The sequence below is a fragment of the Salvelinus sp. IW2-2015 genome, linkage group LG4q.2 (assembly GCF_002910315.2).
Source record: "Salvelinus sp. IW2-2015 linkage group LG4q.2, ASM291031v2, whole genome shotgun sequence".
NCBI classification, from domain to species: domain Eukaryota; kingdom Metazoa; phylum Chordata; class Actinopteri; order Salmoniformes; family Salmonidae; genus Salvelinus; species Salvelinus sp. IW2-2015.
The window spans coordinates 28350239-28367243 of NC_036843.1; the positions used below are offsets into that span (position 1 = coordinate 28350239).

General features: G+C 41.6%; 1 protein-coding gene across 1 annotated transcript in view; it reads right to left on the reverse strand.

Annotated features, from left to right (window-relative positions):
* LOC111963060 (gamma-aminobutyric acid receptor subunit rho-2-like) overlaps positions 1 to 13208 on the reverse strand; it is a 56294-nt gene extending 43086 nt beyond the window's left edge. Inside the window, exons 1-2 of the mRNA XM_023986280.2 lie at positions 12814 to 13208; positions 10950 to 11056 (exon numbers count right to left, since the gene is read on the reverse strand). Coding sequence (XP_023842048.2) covers positions 10950 to 11056; positions 12814 to 12974 — 268 coding nt within the window. The 5' untranslated portion in view covers positions 12975 to 13208. The remainder of the gene's footprint in view (positions 1 to 10949; positions 11057 to 12813) is intronic.
* Between the last annotated feature and the right edge of the window lie 3797 nt (positions 13209 to 17005).

Below are 17005 nucleotides of genomic sequence, written 5' to 3' on the forward strand. Positions count from 1 at the left end.
CCCCTTTAAGTATGTATGCAGCCTTAGCTGAAATAGCAAAAGCACTCGTTTGGTGGTGAAAGTTAAAAACATTTACTGCGTTGGTGACATCTCAACTCATTGAACTAAGTGGCGACTGTAATAGTGCAGCAGTCTAGACGCTATTATCAGGAGTATTACACTGTCTACACCAGGGCTCTACACTGTGTACAGACAGAAGTTGTCTGGAGTCAATTTGCATTAAAGGATGATATGAATGATTAAATAGTAGGTCTATGAATTAATGAAAAACTCATAATATTGACATTCCAACTCCACATCTGAAACGTGGCAGCATATTGCACATGAAATGTCTTTAAAGGACATCAACTGAGGGTAAAAAGACCTCCTGGAGTGACTGAATAAAAAATGCACTGATGCAAACCCCATGCACTTCTGTCCAAGGACCTCATGTTGCCATCTTTTAGTGCTTTGTGGAACAAAGTTTGGGTGAAGTAGGCCTAAAGACACGGGGTCTCACTTGAAAAAAATAAAACATTTGCAAACTGGTAATGTCTTGAGGCTACATCACATACGGTCCTCTATTCCTAAGCAGTGCACTGTGTAGAAAATAAGATGCCATTTGGAATTCAGAAAAAGTCTCAATTTAAATCTATTGATCACCCCAACAATGTTGTTCAGTAAGACGATGTCACTACTAGTGTTATGTATGTTACAATAATACTTAGTACTACTCAGTACTGTCTGTACTGTAAGTCTTAGTACTACTCATTACGGTCTGTACTGTAAGTCTTAGTACTACTCAGTACTGTCTGTACTGTAAGTCTTAGTACTACTCATTACTAACTGTATTGTAAGTCTTAGTACTACTCATTACTGTCTGTACTGTAAGTCTTAATACTACTCATTACGGTCTGTACTGTAAGTCTTAGTACTACTCATTACTGTCTGTACTGTACGTCTTAGTACTACTCATTACTGTCTGTACTGTAAGTCTTAATACTACTCAGTACTAACTGTATTGTAAGTCTTAGTACTACTCATTACTGTCCGTACTGTAAATCTTAGTACTACTCAGTACGTTAACTGTGTCCTTTAAACTGAGCCAGCCTTGCAGCCCATTTCGTCTGTTTGTTGGGAAAGAGAGTTATGGATGGTAAACAGCTGTCAGCAGAAGTCCCTGGTGCATCATGTGCTAATCCACGCGGTCAGCAAGAGAAAACCCTGCCAGCTTAATCTGGTCATGATCGTTAGCATTTCCGGCAAGAGCTGGATTTACGAATGGGCACGAAGTGCTCGTGCCCCGGGGCTACGACCTAACTATATATATTTTTTTGTTGGTTGAGGGCCATCTGTAAGTCTCAATTCTAGACATGGCAAAATGTGTAGAATTGCAGGAAATTAGCTTTGAATCTGCAAAATGTTCTCTTAGCCTCATAACAAAATGTGTAGAATAGCATGATAAAACTGCAAATTTTTCCCTCTGCCCCAAATCCAGCCATGTTTCCAGCTAGGCTAGGCTAGGCTAAGCTAAGCTAAGGCTAGCAGCTAACTACAGTGGTCAATACAAATCTAGATGCGATGGGTAGGCTAGGCTAAGGCGTCAGCATGCTTCAGTACGGCTGGTGCTCGCATACTCCCTTAAAAGACCTTTGCTTGAAGAATTAGAAAAAAGCGGCAATAGTACTGTTTGTCCATCTTGAGACGCCATAGCCAGAATAGTCTGAATGAATCTAAAATAACTCAAGGAGATCTTAGTCGCTCAATTTGACATCTAACTAAGAGGTTTAGCAAGTGGTGGATGGGTTAATAAAAAATAAATAGTAATAATAACAATAATGTTTGGTGCAGTATTTCTCAATGAAATACTGAAAACAAGTCATCTTTCGTTGAATGACAACCAAGACTATTTTAAAGAATCCCTATTGTTGACCAATCACRGACGAAGGGGCGTAGACTTCGGCTACAGACATCAGCTACTGACTTTGGCTTGCCTTGAGAAAAAAATGTGTGTGCCCGAACAGCCCCCCCCAAAAAACTTACCGAAGTATAAAATGAACAAAAATGTCACAAAATGTAATCATAATATATGCACAAAATCTTCTGAACAATTTCGTCTGGGAAGCATGCGGACGCCTTAAGGCCATAGCAGCCACTGCAGAGCTATTTTACTGGACAGTTTTATCTCAATTTCTTCATTCAAAGACTCAATCATGGACACTCTTACTGACAGTTGTGGCTGCTTGGCGTGATGTATTGGTGTCTCTACCTTCTTGCCCTTTGTGCTGTTGTCTGTGCTCAACAATGTTTGTACCATGTTTTGTGCTGCTACCATGTTGTGCTGCTGCCATGTTGTGCTGCTGCCATGTTATTGTCATGTTGTGTTGCTACCATGCTGTGTTGTCATGTGTTGCTGCCATGCTATGTTGTTGTCTTAGGAATCTCAGGAGTTGAAGTCATAAACAGCGCTGTGACTCAAGCATTGCTAAGAGCTGCTGGCAAACACAGTGACGTTTGAATGAATGTTTACGAGCCTGCTGCTGCCTACCACCGCTCAGTCAGACTGCTCTGTCAAATATCAAATTATAGACTTAATTATAATATAATAAACACAGAAATACGAGCCTTTGGGCATTAATATGGTCAAATCCAGAAACGATCATTTCGAAAACAAAACATTTATTCTTTCAGTGAAATACGGAACCATTCCGTATTTTATCAAACAGGTGGCAACCCTAAGTCTAAATATATCTGTTACATTGCACAACTTTCAATGTTAAGTCATAATTATGTAATATTCTGGCAAATTAGTTCGCAACGAACCAGGCGGCCCAAACTGTTGCATATACCCTGACTCTGCGTGCAATAAACACAAGAGAAGTGACACAATTTCCCTAGTTAATATTGCCTGCTAACATTAATTTCTGTTAACTAAATATGCAGGTTTAAAAAAATATATACTTCTGTGTATTGATTTTAAGAAAAGCATTGATGTTTATGGTTAGGTACATTACTGCAACGATTGTGCTTTTTTCGCYAATCCACTTTTGCTAAAACATCACCCGTTTGGCGAAGTAGGCTGTGATTCGATGATAAATTAACAGGCACCGCATTGATTATATGCAACGCAGGACAAGCTAGTTAACCTAGTAATATCATCAGCCATGTGTAGTTAACTAGTGATTATGTTAAGATTGATTGTTTTTTATAAGGTAAGTGTAATGCTAGCTAGCAACTTACCTTGGGTCCTTGCTGCACTCGCGTAACAGGTGATCAGCCTGCCACGCAGTCTCCTCGTGGAATGCAATGTAATCGGCCATAATCGGCATCCAAAAATGCTGATTACCGATTGTAATGAAAACTTGAAATCGGCCCCAATTAATCGGCCATGCCGGTCAACCTCTAACAGACAGACAGACAGACGGACAGACGGACAGACGGACAGACGGACAGACGGACAGACGGACAGACGGACAGACACAAAAACACAAATACACACACACACATAAAACAGTACACACATACACGGGAGAACACGCCATTTGGGTGGTTCAGGATTATGTTATCGACTACTGCTGTTCATGAGACTTCTGAGTTGGCAGATTCATGAATGTCACAGCAGAGCATAGCCATATTCCAGCCATAGAGAAGTAATGTTTCTGTGTACACAGTGGCAAATTGTTTACAATGTGTTGGCCTCTCCTCTTCTCTCCTCTCCCTTCCTCTCCACTCCCTTCCTCTCCTCTTCTCTCTGTTCCTCTCCTCTCATCTCCCTTCCTCTCCTCTTCTCTCCCTTCCTCTCCTCTCATCTTCCTTCCTCTCCCTTCCTCTCCTCTTCTCTCCCTTCCTCTTCTCTCCTCTCATCTCCCTTCCTCTCCTCTCCACTCCTCAGCTGTGAGAGGGAACTTCACTGTGTGATTTATTGTGGTGGTTAAAGAGTAAAAGTGAACCTCACTGTTGACCTTGTGGACTGAGATAAATCCTTAATTCCACAAAACCAGCACATTTCTGAAAAGCATGCACACTGTGTCTTCACTTGACATCCAGTACACATTATCATGTGAATGGTGCACAGTGCTCTCTCTCTCTCTACATCTCCATGCATCACATGATACCAGAGTACTCCCCTTTTCATGGATAAGCAAGATTAATGCATTAATTCATTATTTTACCCCGGATTAATAGCAATGAATCCATCCTAACAATGCACTAGATTAGACCTTTTCACTTTTGTCGGATGAAACACCTGAAATGTCAAACTATATGACTATTGTAGTGGCATTTTTCTGCTTTACCAAATGAGGAGAGTTACAAACTACACACCAGTCAGAGTTATACTTAAATTACATCTTTTTTAATAAGAGCTTTGCAATAGCCTTTGACTTTCAATGATGCGCTATATCTAATGAACCATTGAAAGTGACTACAGAAAATTACAAAGATATTTTATAGCCAAGATACACCACTCTCAACCTACATGACAAACCACAGATCTTAGGAACTCTTCACAAAGGAACTTTTACTTGAGAAAGGAGTATCCCTTAACCAGATAACATTCGCTATAAATTATCGTTCAGTGGTCCTTCAGATGAGGTTCTAATCTCGTTCGTTGTACTTCATAGTACAAAAACACCAACTCATCCAATGGCATATATCAAATATCAACTCTAGATACTCCCATCTCAAGTAAACCCCCTCTTGACCCCACTCCTGGACAAGCTCACTGAGGGGAGTGAGCCTCTAGGTCATACACTGTCCCAGGATAAGTGTAAGATGAGAGAGGACATACAATGTTTTCAGACACTGCCATACACCTCCCCCCAATGGGAAAAGGAGGGAGTGACTAGCGCACAGACATTGTGTAGACAAGTAATTGGTTCCCCATTAATCACGCCATCCCTTCGCATGTTTTAAGAATAGGTAAAGACACATTCACATATGAAGACAATGTTCCATTCTGTCCTCTTCCCTTTATGATATTCTGCATAGCACCAGGGACATGTGAAAGACAAGCCTGACCTCTCCCCTCTCTGGGCCCCAAGTGACTGAGCCCCAGCTGAGGGAAAAGTGCAACTGCCAACACTATAGTCCAAAAGGATACATTCTAATGACAAGTATCTCACAGAAGCATATTATGCAAATAAAACATCTTAATTATCTATGTTACCCAACTAATTCTGATTCATCCGCCACACTATACAGTCTAAGGGTAGGAGGGCAACACAGTTTCATAATGTAAGCCTACTAACTGCATGCGTCCCAAGACATGCATACATTAGCTTTAAACTTCCCACAACCTTTTAAAATGCAAGGAGAGGGGCTAAAATAAGCCAAGCATGTACAGGGAAAATCTCCTTTACTGGGCCATTTGCATGCAGAAAGTTACAAACCACTAGATCCTCTGTACTAGTCCTGTGTAACTCTACAGGCGTGTTTCTCTTCAAGGAGAGGAGGATACTGTTTGAGCCTGGGTGAGTCAGTTTCCATGTATCCTTGTGTGTGTGTGTGTGTGTATGTGTGTGTGTGTGGTGTGTGTGTGTGTGTGTGTGTGGTGTGTGTGTGTGTGGTGTGTGGTGTGTGTGATGTGTGTGTGTGTGTGTGTGTGTGTGACCCCCTGCTGATCGATGTGCCACACATTCGTTCCCCTGCAGTAATGATCCCTGTCACAGTCGAGGAGACAAGCCCCTCTACACCCCCCAAAACAGAAACTTTCATCAGATCGGCTCCAAACAAGAAACAAGTTGAGAAGATAACATCAAAAGAAAAGAAGACTTGCGCATGCTCTTTCTTTCTGTCCTCTCTTTTCTCTCGTTTTCAAATGCAGCATCTCCAAACATCGTTAAAAAAGCTGTCTTTGTCACAAAGAAAACAATCCTAAAGTTTGGGGTGGTAGATTTCTCGGCTGCGACGAACGAAGCAAACTTTTATGTGCATCAACACAAAGACTAGCCCTGAGCAACAGTCTCATCTGAACACATCCAATAATACAAGTCTACTGCTTAGATTTCAAAGACTCAAAGCACTAAGAAATACTCTCTAAATTCACTTACAGTTTGAGCAGGAAATCCATGAAGCATCTCATGAACTGTTCTCAACACGCTACTGCACAAAGAACACGAGGAGTCAAGTTTGTAGGCTATAACAAGCTAGAGTTTACAGTATGTGCCAACTTAGTAGACAGCTTGAATAATTCCTTTTCAGATGCTTTAAAGTGGGGTAGCTGGATGTCAGAAATGTAATTATTTGGAGGTAACCGAAAAAGAGGCTTAAAACCATAGAATTAAAATAGAGTAGAATAGGATAGAATCAGTGCACCCGTTATGACATCATTGACTTGAATGGGGATGTCCACTCTACTTACTCTAAATCTATGCTTAAAACTCAGGTCCAAGACAGCAAATCTAATTGATTACGCAACTACTGTATAATTATACTTATGGCAAAGTATTTATAGGTTCCAGACAGTGAGAACCTAACTTTGTGCTTTGCTTTTCTAACAAGCAGGAGAAGTTGCAGGTCCATTATGATATTCTGAGTGAGTAACTTGGCATATACAGTTGAAGTCGGTGTAACGGCTATCGTCATAATCTTCCTCCTCCTCGGACYAGGAGAGGCGAGACGGATCGGACCAACACGCAGAGTGGGTAGTGCTCATGATAATTTATTAAATCGAAACGAAACTGAACACTTACAAATACAAAAACAACAAACGTGACAAAACCGAAAACAGTCCCGTGTGGCACGAACACTGACACGAGATACAAACACCCACAAAACACACGTGAAACCCCGGCTGCCTTAGTATGATTCTCAATCAGGGACAACGATTGACAGCTGCCTCTGATTGAGAATCATACCTGGCCGAACACAAACATCCCAACATAGAAAATCACACATAGACAAACCCACCCAACTCACGCCCTGACCAACTAAATAAATACAAGACAAAAGAAAACAGGTCAGGAACGTGACAGTCGGACACTTAGGCCTGTCTCTTATACACATCTAGATGTGTATAAGAGACAGCATTAAAACTCGTTTTTCAACCACTCCACAAATTTCTTGTTAACAAACTATACTTTTGGCAAGTCGGTTAGGACATACACTTTGTGCATGACACAAGTAATTTTTCCAACAGTTGTTTACAGACAGATTATTTCACTTATAATTCACTGTATCACAATTCCAGTGGGTCAGAAGTTTACATACACTAAGTTGACTGTGCTTTTAAACAGCTTAGAAAATTCCAGTTAATCATGTCATGGCTTTAGAAGCTTCTGATGGGCTAATTGACATAATTTGAGTCAATTGGAGGTGTACCTGTGGATGTATTTCAAGGCCTACCTTCAAACTCAGTGCATCTTTGCTTGACATCATGGGAAAATCAAAAGAAATCAGCCAAGACCTCAGAAAATATATTGTAGACCTCCACAAGTCTGGTTCATCCTTGGGAGCAATTTCCAAACACCTGAAGGTACCATGTTCATCTGTACAAACAATAGTACGCAAGTATAAACACCATGGGACCACGCAGCCATCATACCGCTCAGGAAGGAGACGCGTTCTGTCTCCTAGAGATGAACGTACTTTGGTGCGAAAAGTGCAAATCAATCCCAGAACAACAGCAATGGACCTTGTGAAGATGCTGGAGGAAACAAGTACAAAAGTATCTATATCCACAGTAAAACGAGTCCTGTATCGACATAACCTGAAAGGACGCTCAGCAAGGAAGAAGCCACTGCTCCAAAACTGACATTAAAAAGCCAGACTATGGTTTGCAACTGCACATGGGGACAAAGATCATACTTTTTGGAGAAATGTCCTCTGGTCTGTTGAGACAAAAATAGAACTGTTTGGTCATAATGACCATTGTTATGTTTGGAGGAAAAAGGGGGAGGCTTGCAAGCCGAAAAACACTATCCCAACCGTGAAGCATGGGGGTGGCAGCATCATGTTGTGGGGGTGCTTTGCTGCAGGAGGGACTGGTGCACTTCACAAAATAGATGGCATCATGAGGAATGAAAATTATGTGGATATATTGGAGCAACATCTCAAGACATCAGTCAGGAAGTTWAAGCTTGGTCGCAAACGGGTCTTTCAAATGGACAATGACCCCAAGCATACTTCCAAAGTTGTGGCAAAATGGCTTAAGGACAACAAAGTCAAGGTATTGGAGTGGCCATCACAAAGGCCTGACCTCAATCCTATAGAAAATTTGTGGGCAGAACTGAAAAAGCGTGTGCGAGCAAGGAGGCCTACAAACCTGACTCAGTTACACGGGCTCTGTCAGGACGAATGGGCCAAAATTCACCCAACTTATTGTGGGAAGCTTCTGGAAGGCTACTTGAAATGTTTGACCCAAGTTAAACAATTTAAAGGCAATGCTACCAAATACTAATTGAGTGTATGTAAACTTCTAACCCATTGGGAATGTGATGAAAGAAATAAAAGCTGAAATAAATAATTCACTCTACTATTATTCTGACATTTCACATTCTTAAAATAAAGTGGTGATCATAACTGACCTAAGACAGGGAATTTTTACTAGGAAAATGTCAGGAATTGTGAAAAACTGAGTTTAAATGTATTTGGCTAAGGTGTATGTAAACTTCCGACTTCAACTATATAACAAGGCGATTAGAAATACCAGACGGGCTCATTTTTCTAACTTGATCACTAATAATCAGAATAATTTGAGAATTCCCTTCTTGACCATTGATGGCCTGATAAATCCTAACCCCACAAACCTATGTGAACTTTCCTCCACATCTAAATGTGATGAGTTTGCAGCATATTTCAGAGATAAATAACAACAATAGGCTGGGTGTCAGTCAAGCAAGACCTGATGAGAAGTTGAATGATGTGTGCCCTAGCCTACCACGCAAAGGAACTATGGATTTATTTTCCCTGGTTGACACAGACATGTTCAAGATAGTGATATCACAACTTAAGCCTTCTACCTGCCTTCTTGATCCAATCCGCACCACCTTCTTTAAAACAGCTTTTAATTTAATATCTGAAGAAGTGCAAGTTATTGTTAATCACTCCCTGTTCACAGGCAACTTCATACCTGCACTTAAACCTGCTATGAAACCCCTTCTGAATAAAGTCATCTAGATTCTTCAGCTCTTAGCAATTTTGGGCCAATCTACAACCTTCCATTCTTAAGCAAAATTCTGGAGAAATTGGTTTTCAAACAGCTAAAAGATTTTTAAATGCCAGCTGTATTTTTGGAAAGTTCCAATCTGGTTTTCGGGCCCACCACAGCCCAGATACAGCCTTAATTAAAGTGGTAAACGATCTTAAAGCCAACACAGATGCCAAACATTTCTCCGTCCTTGTACTCTTGGATTTAAGGTGATGCATTCGACACTGTTCACCATGATGTCCTTCTGGACAGACTGGAGAGGTGGGTTGCACTCTCCGGTTGAGTTCTAAATTGGTTTAGGATCTATTTAACCGATCTAAAGTTTTTTATCACCCTTGGTGAACATAACTCAGAGAAAATACATATCACATGTGGCGTTCCACAAGGATCGATTTTGGTTCCGGTAATGTTCAGTTTATATATGTGCGCCCTTGGCAGCGTTATCAGAAAGCACAGGAGAGATTTTTACTGCTACGCAGACGATACACAACCTTATATTTCTGTGTAACCAGAGGATAAATTATTAGACTGTATTAGTGATTTAAATACTTGGACGGTTCACAACTTCCTCCAGCTAAATCAAGACAAGACTGAGGTACTTATTGTTGGAGACAAAGCACAGAGAGAATCTGTCCACACATTTCAATTCACGGGCAATAAAGATAAAACACCAGGTAAAAAACCTAGGTGTTATTTTAGATTCTGAACTCAATTTCGAATGACACATTAGGAATGTGACCAAAATAGCTTTTTACCACCTGAGGAACATTGTCAAGGTGAGGTATTTCTCTCTTAAACTCATACAGAGAGACTCGTGATTTTATGACAAGCAGGCTTGACTACTGTAATGCTCTCCTGTCTGGTCTACCCAAGAGAGCCATTGATCAACTGCAAAACATACAGAACGCTGCAGCACCGGTACTGACCAAGACCAGACGGAGAGCACACATTACATCGGTGTTAAGGTCTCTGCACTGGCTGCCTGTGGGTTTTATAATTAATTTGGTTTTAAATCAATCCACGATTGTGCACCCCAATACATGTCTGACATGCTTTTAAGTTACGTACCCAGTAGGTCCCTCAGGTCCTTTGGCCTTTTAACTATCCCAAAGTCTAGGACCAAGAGTCATGGAGAGGCAGCCTTTAGTTGTTATACCCCCAGCCTCTGGAGTAGCCTTCCAAGAGATCCTGAGCGGGGCAAAACGGTGGATAATTGTTTTTTTAAATCTTGAAACAACGTTTTAGCTTTGCTTTTCCTTAGGGTGCTTTTTAATCGTTCAGTTTTTATTGTTATTCTTTAGTTTTTTATCCTCTTATGTTTGTTTTGTGGTAAATATTTCATTGTTTTTATTAGTTTTTTTCCCTGTAAAGATCATTGTGTTGCATTCCATGTCTGAAATGTGCTGTATAAATAAAGTTTCATTTTATGTAATTGGAGGATAAGAATTGAGCACATTCTCTCCCTTTACTGAAGGTGTGTAATTGTCCTGTCATGTTGGACAGTACTCTGAATGGACTAACAGCTAAACCATTGAAATCAGTAACTGAGTGAAGTGAACTAGCACTATGGAAATGGCATATGTGGCATTACCATTTCACATTCAGCAGATGTTATTATCCAGAGTGACTTAGAGTGAGTGCATTCAGCTAAGGTAGGTCAATGCTATGAATGAGAAATCTAATAGCAGTTCCTGCATGTTGTGTTTTACATGACATCTTACATACAAATGGGGTCCCCCAAAAACCATCCAATAAGAGCATATCTGGTCTCTTCGGCCAGTGTGTGTGTATGCGTGTGCGTGTGCGTGTGTGTGATCCCTACCTCCAAATGCCGGCCTCATGGTGAAATCATGATCATCTACTTTCAGAAGCTGCTCTGTCTTCAGCTTGCGATTCTTGGTCACATCTGGAGGTTTCTTTGTCAAGGAACTGGGAGATGACAAATCAAGACAACACCATATTAATGAATGATGAGTTGATAACTGGTGGAATAATTTACACAAAGGACATTCTAAATGAGCGTTATTGCGAAAGCCATTAGGAATCCGAATGTGTCGGTGTCCTAAATGGGACCCTTTTTCCTAGTGTACTACTTATGAGCATAATGCAATAAGGCTCTGGTTGTGCACAAACGTAGTGCACTATATAGGGAATAGGGTGCTATTTGGGAAGCCTTTGACTCCATTAAATGCACTGGTTACAAATGTGCCTGTTCTTGTAAAGGGCTCCCTTGCCAAAGAGACCTTGGTCTCTATGGGAACAATAGAACTACAATAGAACTGCGTAAATAAAGGTTAAATAAAACATGTAAATATCAAGCACAATCAAAGCTGAATGGGAAATGTTGCTTTTCAATGATAACCAGGCCCAACTCTAGCTTTTTGGGGACCCTAAGTGAGACATTTTAGTTCCCCCCCTATTGATGGTGGAGAGAACATCTTTTATTTTAGAGTTAATTTCCTGCAATTCTACACATTTTGCCATGGGGTGTAGAGAAAATGTTCCAGTTTTAAAGCAAGTTTTCTGAAGTTCTACACATTTTGCCATGGGGCGGAGAGAAAATGTGGCAATTTTATGACATATTTCATGATACTCATTTTGGGGTGGAGATAATTTATTTCAGTTTTTCAAATGAATTTTAAAGCAAATTTCCTGCTATTCTACACGTTTGGCCATTACTGATTTCATGTGGTATTGGAAGCTCATAGTTACCAGTGGGAAATTGCACTTGAATGACCCTCAGAGAAAATGTTGTTCCTGGAGTAGCTAAGTTGTGATGTTTGACTACCGACCTTTCACCTTTTCAACCAAAAGATTATTACAAATCATTTTTAGACAATTAGAAGTTGTCAATATGGAGAATGTAGTTAGTTTGACCATATGTCAATGTTAATCAAGCTAGCTAACGTTATTATTAGCAATGTGAGCTAGCTTGTCAAGCTTCCCAGTGCTTATGTCCTTTATYCCTGGAGCTGGCCCTGATGATAACAGTAACATGTTATCTGCAGCCCGCTCCCATCTTTGACAGATAGACAAAACGTGCCTGAGAGACGTGGTCGTGCTTTGATCGTACTGGATGCACTGGCTGCCAGCTGCTAACCTGTCATTGATGAGTAGGAACAACAAGTACTTATAGGTTCTACCCTGGCTGTCTAGTGTAAAACTTGAAACGACCACCTTCTGTCTGGGTCATGATGCATTTGCACTGCTTTCTGTCACTCTTTAACCTCATCCTCAGGCTCAATTGCTACCAGATAGAGATCTTTCTCATATATCCCTTTATAATGACTGTAGTTATTGAATATTTTTTCCATGTCCAATTCTGTCTGCAGTGCACAATGAATGATTAGGCTATATCAACACTGAATTTTGATTGTCTGCGTGGATCATCACAATCACTATCTTTATAATCTTCATCGCAATGATCATCAACATCTTATTTTTCTACTTCATCATCATCAGTGTTTGTCATGATGTTCTAATGTACTGCATCAAGAAAGAGTGATATCAAGTTTGGTGAAATTCAACCTTTGATGAAGAAGAATATTGTGTACCCCTCAGATGACATTAAAAGTCCAGACACATCATAGCAATGACCCATATTGACAGACAGACATGGAACAGATCTTGAACCATTGCGCAACAAACACCCACACCTGGGTGATCAATATTCGGGTACCACTTACGGGCCATGCTTTGTGGTCTCTGGTCCATGCTTTACCGTCTCCACGGTTTCCGTCCATCTCCGTACTCGGTGTCCAAGCCTACGGTATTCCCCAGTAACGACCAAACAGAAGAGTAAAAACAGCGGTTTAGTCAGATAAGGCATCGTGCCACGGGCAAGCATAAAATTCCACAAGTGAGTCCAAAACCCTGTTCAGTCCATGACTTGTCCTACAGGTATACGGCTTTGAATACCAAAGCATCTTCACGCTCACGGAAAACCAAGCGTTCTGACAGGCATTGCAAAAGGGATGCTTTGATGATGTGTAGGTTGTGTATAAATACGGCTGCTTGGGAATCTATACTCCGAAAGATTTCCTCCGATTGTCATTGGTTAGCAACTGCACAGCTGTTTCGATGCGCGCAGCAGTCGGTCGCAACCACACTGTTGGTCATMGTAGCAGACACAGACTCGCAGCAAGCACACATGCAGGCATGGAGCACCGCGTCTACACTACTGGCATGTTCAACATGCTTGATGTAACCATGTATTAGTATGTAGTGTAACCTCAAAATAACACCAAAGTAACCTAGAGCACAGAGGAGGCGCAGAGATTGTCCTACGACTAATCCAGCCTGGTCTCATAGACGAGATGTAACATAGTAAATCCGGGATAGACGGGATAGACAAATTAGTATGATATCAAGTGAAATTTATTGGTCACATACACTTGTTTAGCAGATGATATTGCGGGAGTAGCGAAATGCTTGTAAGTGAAGTATGTGACATTTGGTATTGTAAAGACCCTGGGTTTATAAGCGCGGAAATCGACTCTGCCGCTCGAGCATGCTTTTGCGGCACAGTCGATAGCGCGCCGGACCTCGGGCGAGAAGGTCGAGGGTTCGAGACCTGTCCCTGCCTGTTTCATTACATTGGTGTCAGAAGTGGGATCAGACCTCGCATCCACGACAGTGCGTGTGCTTGGCCGGTGAGCGCGTTCCTGTAAGACGTAAAGTCGCAAGCTAGCGCGAGGACGCGCTCTTTGAAAGGAGGGAGTAGTGTAACGACCCTGGGTTTATAAGCGCGGAAATCGACTCTGCCGCTCGAGCATGCTTTTGCCGGCACAGTCGATAGCGCGCCGGACCTCGGGCTAGAAGGTCGAGGGTTCGAGACCTGCTCCCTGCCTGTTTCATTACATTACATCCCACTTCTGACACCAATGTAATGAAACAGGCAGGGAGCAGGTCTCGAACCCTCAACCTTCTTGCCCGAGGTCCGGCGCGCTATCGACTGTGACGCAAAAGCATGCTCGAGCGGCAGAGTCGATTTCCACGCTTATAAACCCAGGGTCGTTACAGTATGGTTACATAAGAAAGAAGGTTACTTATGCCAAAAGGAAAGGAGGGTGGTTGGTTAGGGTGGATGGGTAGGCGTATAACATGAATGTCTAGCAACCCAAAGGTAGAATGTTCAAATTTCATCACAGGCAACTTTTCAACTGCTTGCTACTTAGCATGTTAGCTAACCCAAACSTTAACCTAAACCCCTACCCTAGCTAACATTAGCGTTAGCCAGCTAGCCACAAATTGAAATTCATAATATATCATACGAATTGTAATTCATAACATATCATACGTATTGAAAATTCGTAACATATTGTATGAATTGCAATTCATAATTTAGCCTTTCATACTAATTTCAATTCAAGACATATCATGCGAATTGTAATTCATAACATATCATACGAAATGAAAGATGGACATCCACAAACGAATACATACCATACGGAAGGTAACTTATCTAACTAAATGATGGAGGCTGGTGGAAGGAGCTATAGGAGGACGGGCTCATTGAAATGTCTGGAATGGAATTAATGGAATGGAGTCAAACATGTGGTTTCCATGTGTTTGATACCGTTCCATTAATCCATTCCAGCCATTACAATGAGCCCGTCCTCCTATAGCTCCTCCGACCAGCCTTCCCTCAGTGTCGCGAATTTAAATACAGAATAATACGAAATGTTCTGAGACCATGTTGCCGCTACTAATCTTGTTCTGATGAGGTTTTGAGTGGAGATGAGATGCTGAGGGTGTGAGTAGTAAACAGTAGTTTATAGGCTATATTATAGGACTAGATGGAGCCAACTTTGAGATAAACTTCTTGTGCAATAAAGTTAAGATAAAACTGCATTTGTAGTAGAAGAAAAACATAATAATTATGTATCACTTGTTGCAAATTGACAAAGTTCAAAGTTGCTCTATGTAACGGTTAGCCTCTCAGTAGCCTATTCTCTCTATGATTCTTCCTTCCTCTCAAGTTGAGATAAGGGCCACTCCCAGGGGAGTCCTGGGCTCCATGATGGGACCTGGCTCTCAGATCCGCAGGGGGGTTAGAAGTGCTGGGGGGTTTGAGGCACCGGAGTCCCTGGGGCACCTCTTGTCCCGGCCGCGGCGCAGCGTGGAGCAGCAGCAACATCAGCAGCAGCAGCAGATGGTGCGGCTCTTTTTTAATGCGGTTTTGTCGTCGCCCACTCAGCTCCCAGTCTACTGCAGACCCTGAAATGCAGCTTATCCGGGATTTCAGTGCAATTCTCCCCGCCATGTACGCCCGGAGATCTCCCACTGTCATCCGAAGCAAGCCGTTGCGCTGGACTCACGCCAACCTAGCTATAGGCTGCTGCACTGCTGGTTCCCGGTTATGTAATGTGGAAGTTAGTCTGCATGGCCTTTCCATATGAAAAAGGATGAATTCATTCTGTTTATTTGTCTGGATTGCCGCTCTATTCCTCAAACACACTTAATGCTCCATCAATATTTATAGAAATACTAAATTATAAATTGAATTGGTCAAAGCAAACAGATTAACATACATCAAGCATTGATTTGATGTTTGATTTAATTGAAGAGATAAGTGTGCCTCCTAAATGGCATCTTATTCCAAATGGAACCCCATTCCCTATACAGTGCACTACTTTTGACCAGATCTCTATGTGCCCTGGTCAAAAGTTGCGCACTACATAGGGAATAGGGTGTCATTTTGGACACAAACTTACTATTGTTTATGCTATTACAGGTGATATCAATCCCTCTCTGTGTGAGTTGTAACAGGAAATGCTCTAGGCTTGACCTTTAGCTCGATGTGAGTGTCTCTTAGCAAAGCTTCCCACTGGGCACAGACGCCAATTCAAAGTCTATTCCACGTTGGTTCAACGGAATTTCATTGAAATGACGTGGAAACAACGTTGATTCAACCAGTGTGTGCCCAGTGGGTGGCTGTCATGTCTCAATGCTCTTATATGAGGCTTATTAGAACTCAAACATGAAAGGACTGGATAGGATATTATTTCCATTTCTCTTATGTGGAAAAGCGGAAATGGACATGTCAAGGAAGCTAGTGAGGACTTTTGAGACTCAAGCCTAATCACATGTCATCCCCAAGRCCKAGACACATCTTCATGGCCCCTTTGACAACCTGCGTTCTCTGCCATTGTGTCGCCCCTTTGTACATTGAKATGTTCAGTCTTTTTTTGTTATCTTTTGTATCTTTTGTCAGGCTGAATGTTTGAAATATGAGTAGGTGATTTGAGTCATGCTTCTTCAGTAGTGGAATAAAGACAATTAGCACTTGAATGTTGTCAAGAAATACTGGAGTGATGTCAGATTGTWAATAAAAATTGATTATAGACCAATTTATWATACTGCTTTCATGTGTGTATATACACACTATAAACAATATGAATTTTTTTTTAAATCAAGTTGTCAAACTAGCCACAATTACTCTAAATGGGCTTGCAGGTGTTTGTACGCCAATCCAACAGTTTATCTTTTTTGCAGCTTTATTGACTTTGAATTGAGCTCCTGAGTGGCGCAGCGGTCTAAGGCACTGCATCTCAGTGTTAGAGGTGTCACTACAGACCCTGGTTCGATTCCAGGCTGAATCACAACCGGCCGTGATTGGGAGTCCCATAGGGCGGCACACAATTGGCCCAGCGTCGTCTGGGTTTGGCCGGGGTAAGAATAAGAAATAAGAATGTGTTCTTAACTGACTTGCCTAGTTAAATAAAAGTTCAAAAAAGGGCTTGCTCTTTAAAGTTCCTTAGATATGCTTGGCTGTACTTTACACTCCAGTAGCAGAGGTCCTCAGATGCTCCTCATGGTTTAACCATACACTCTACACCACAGGGAATAGCATGTAACCTCCAACAGCCACACGAA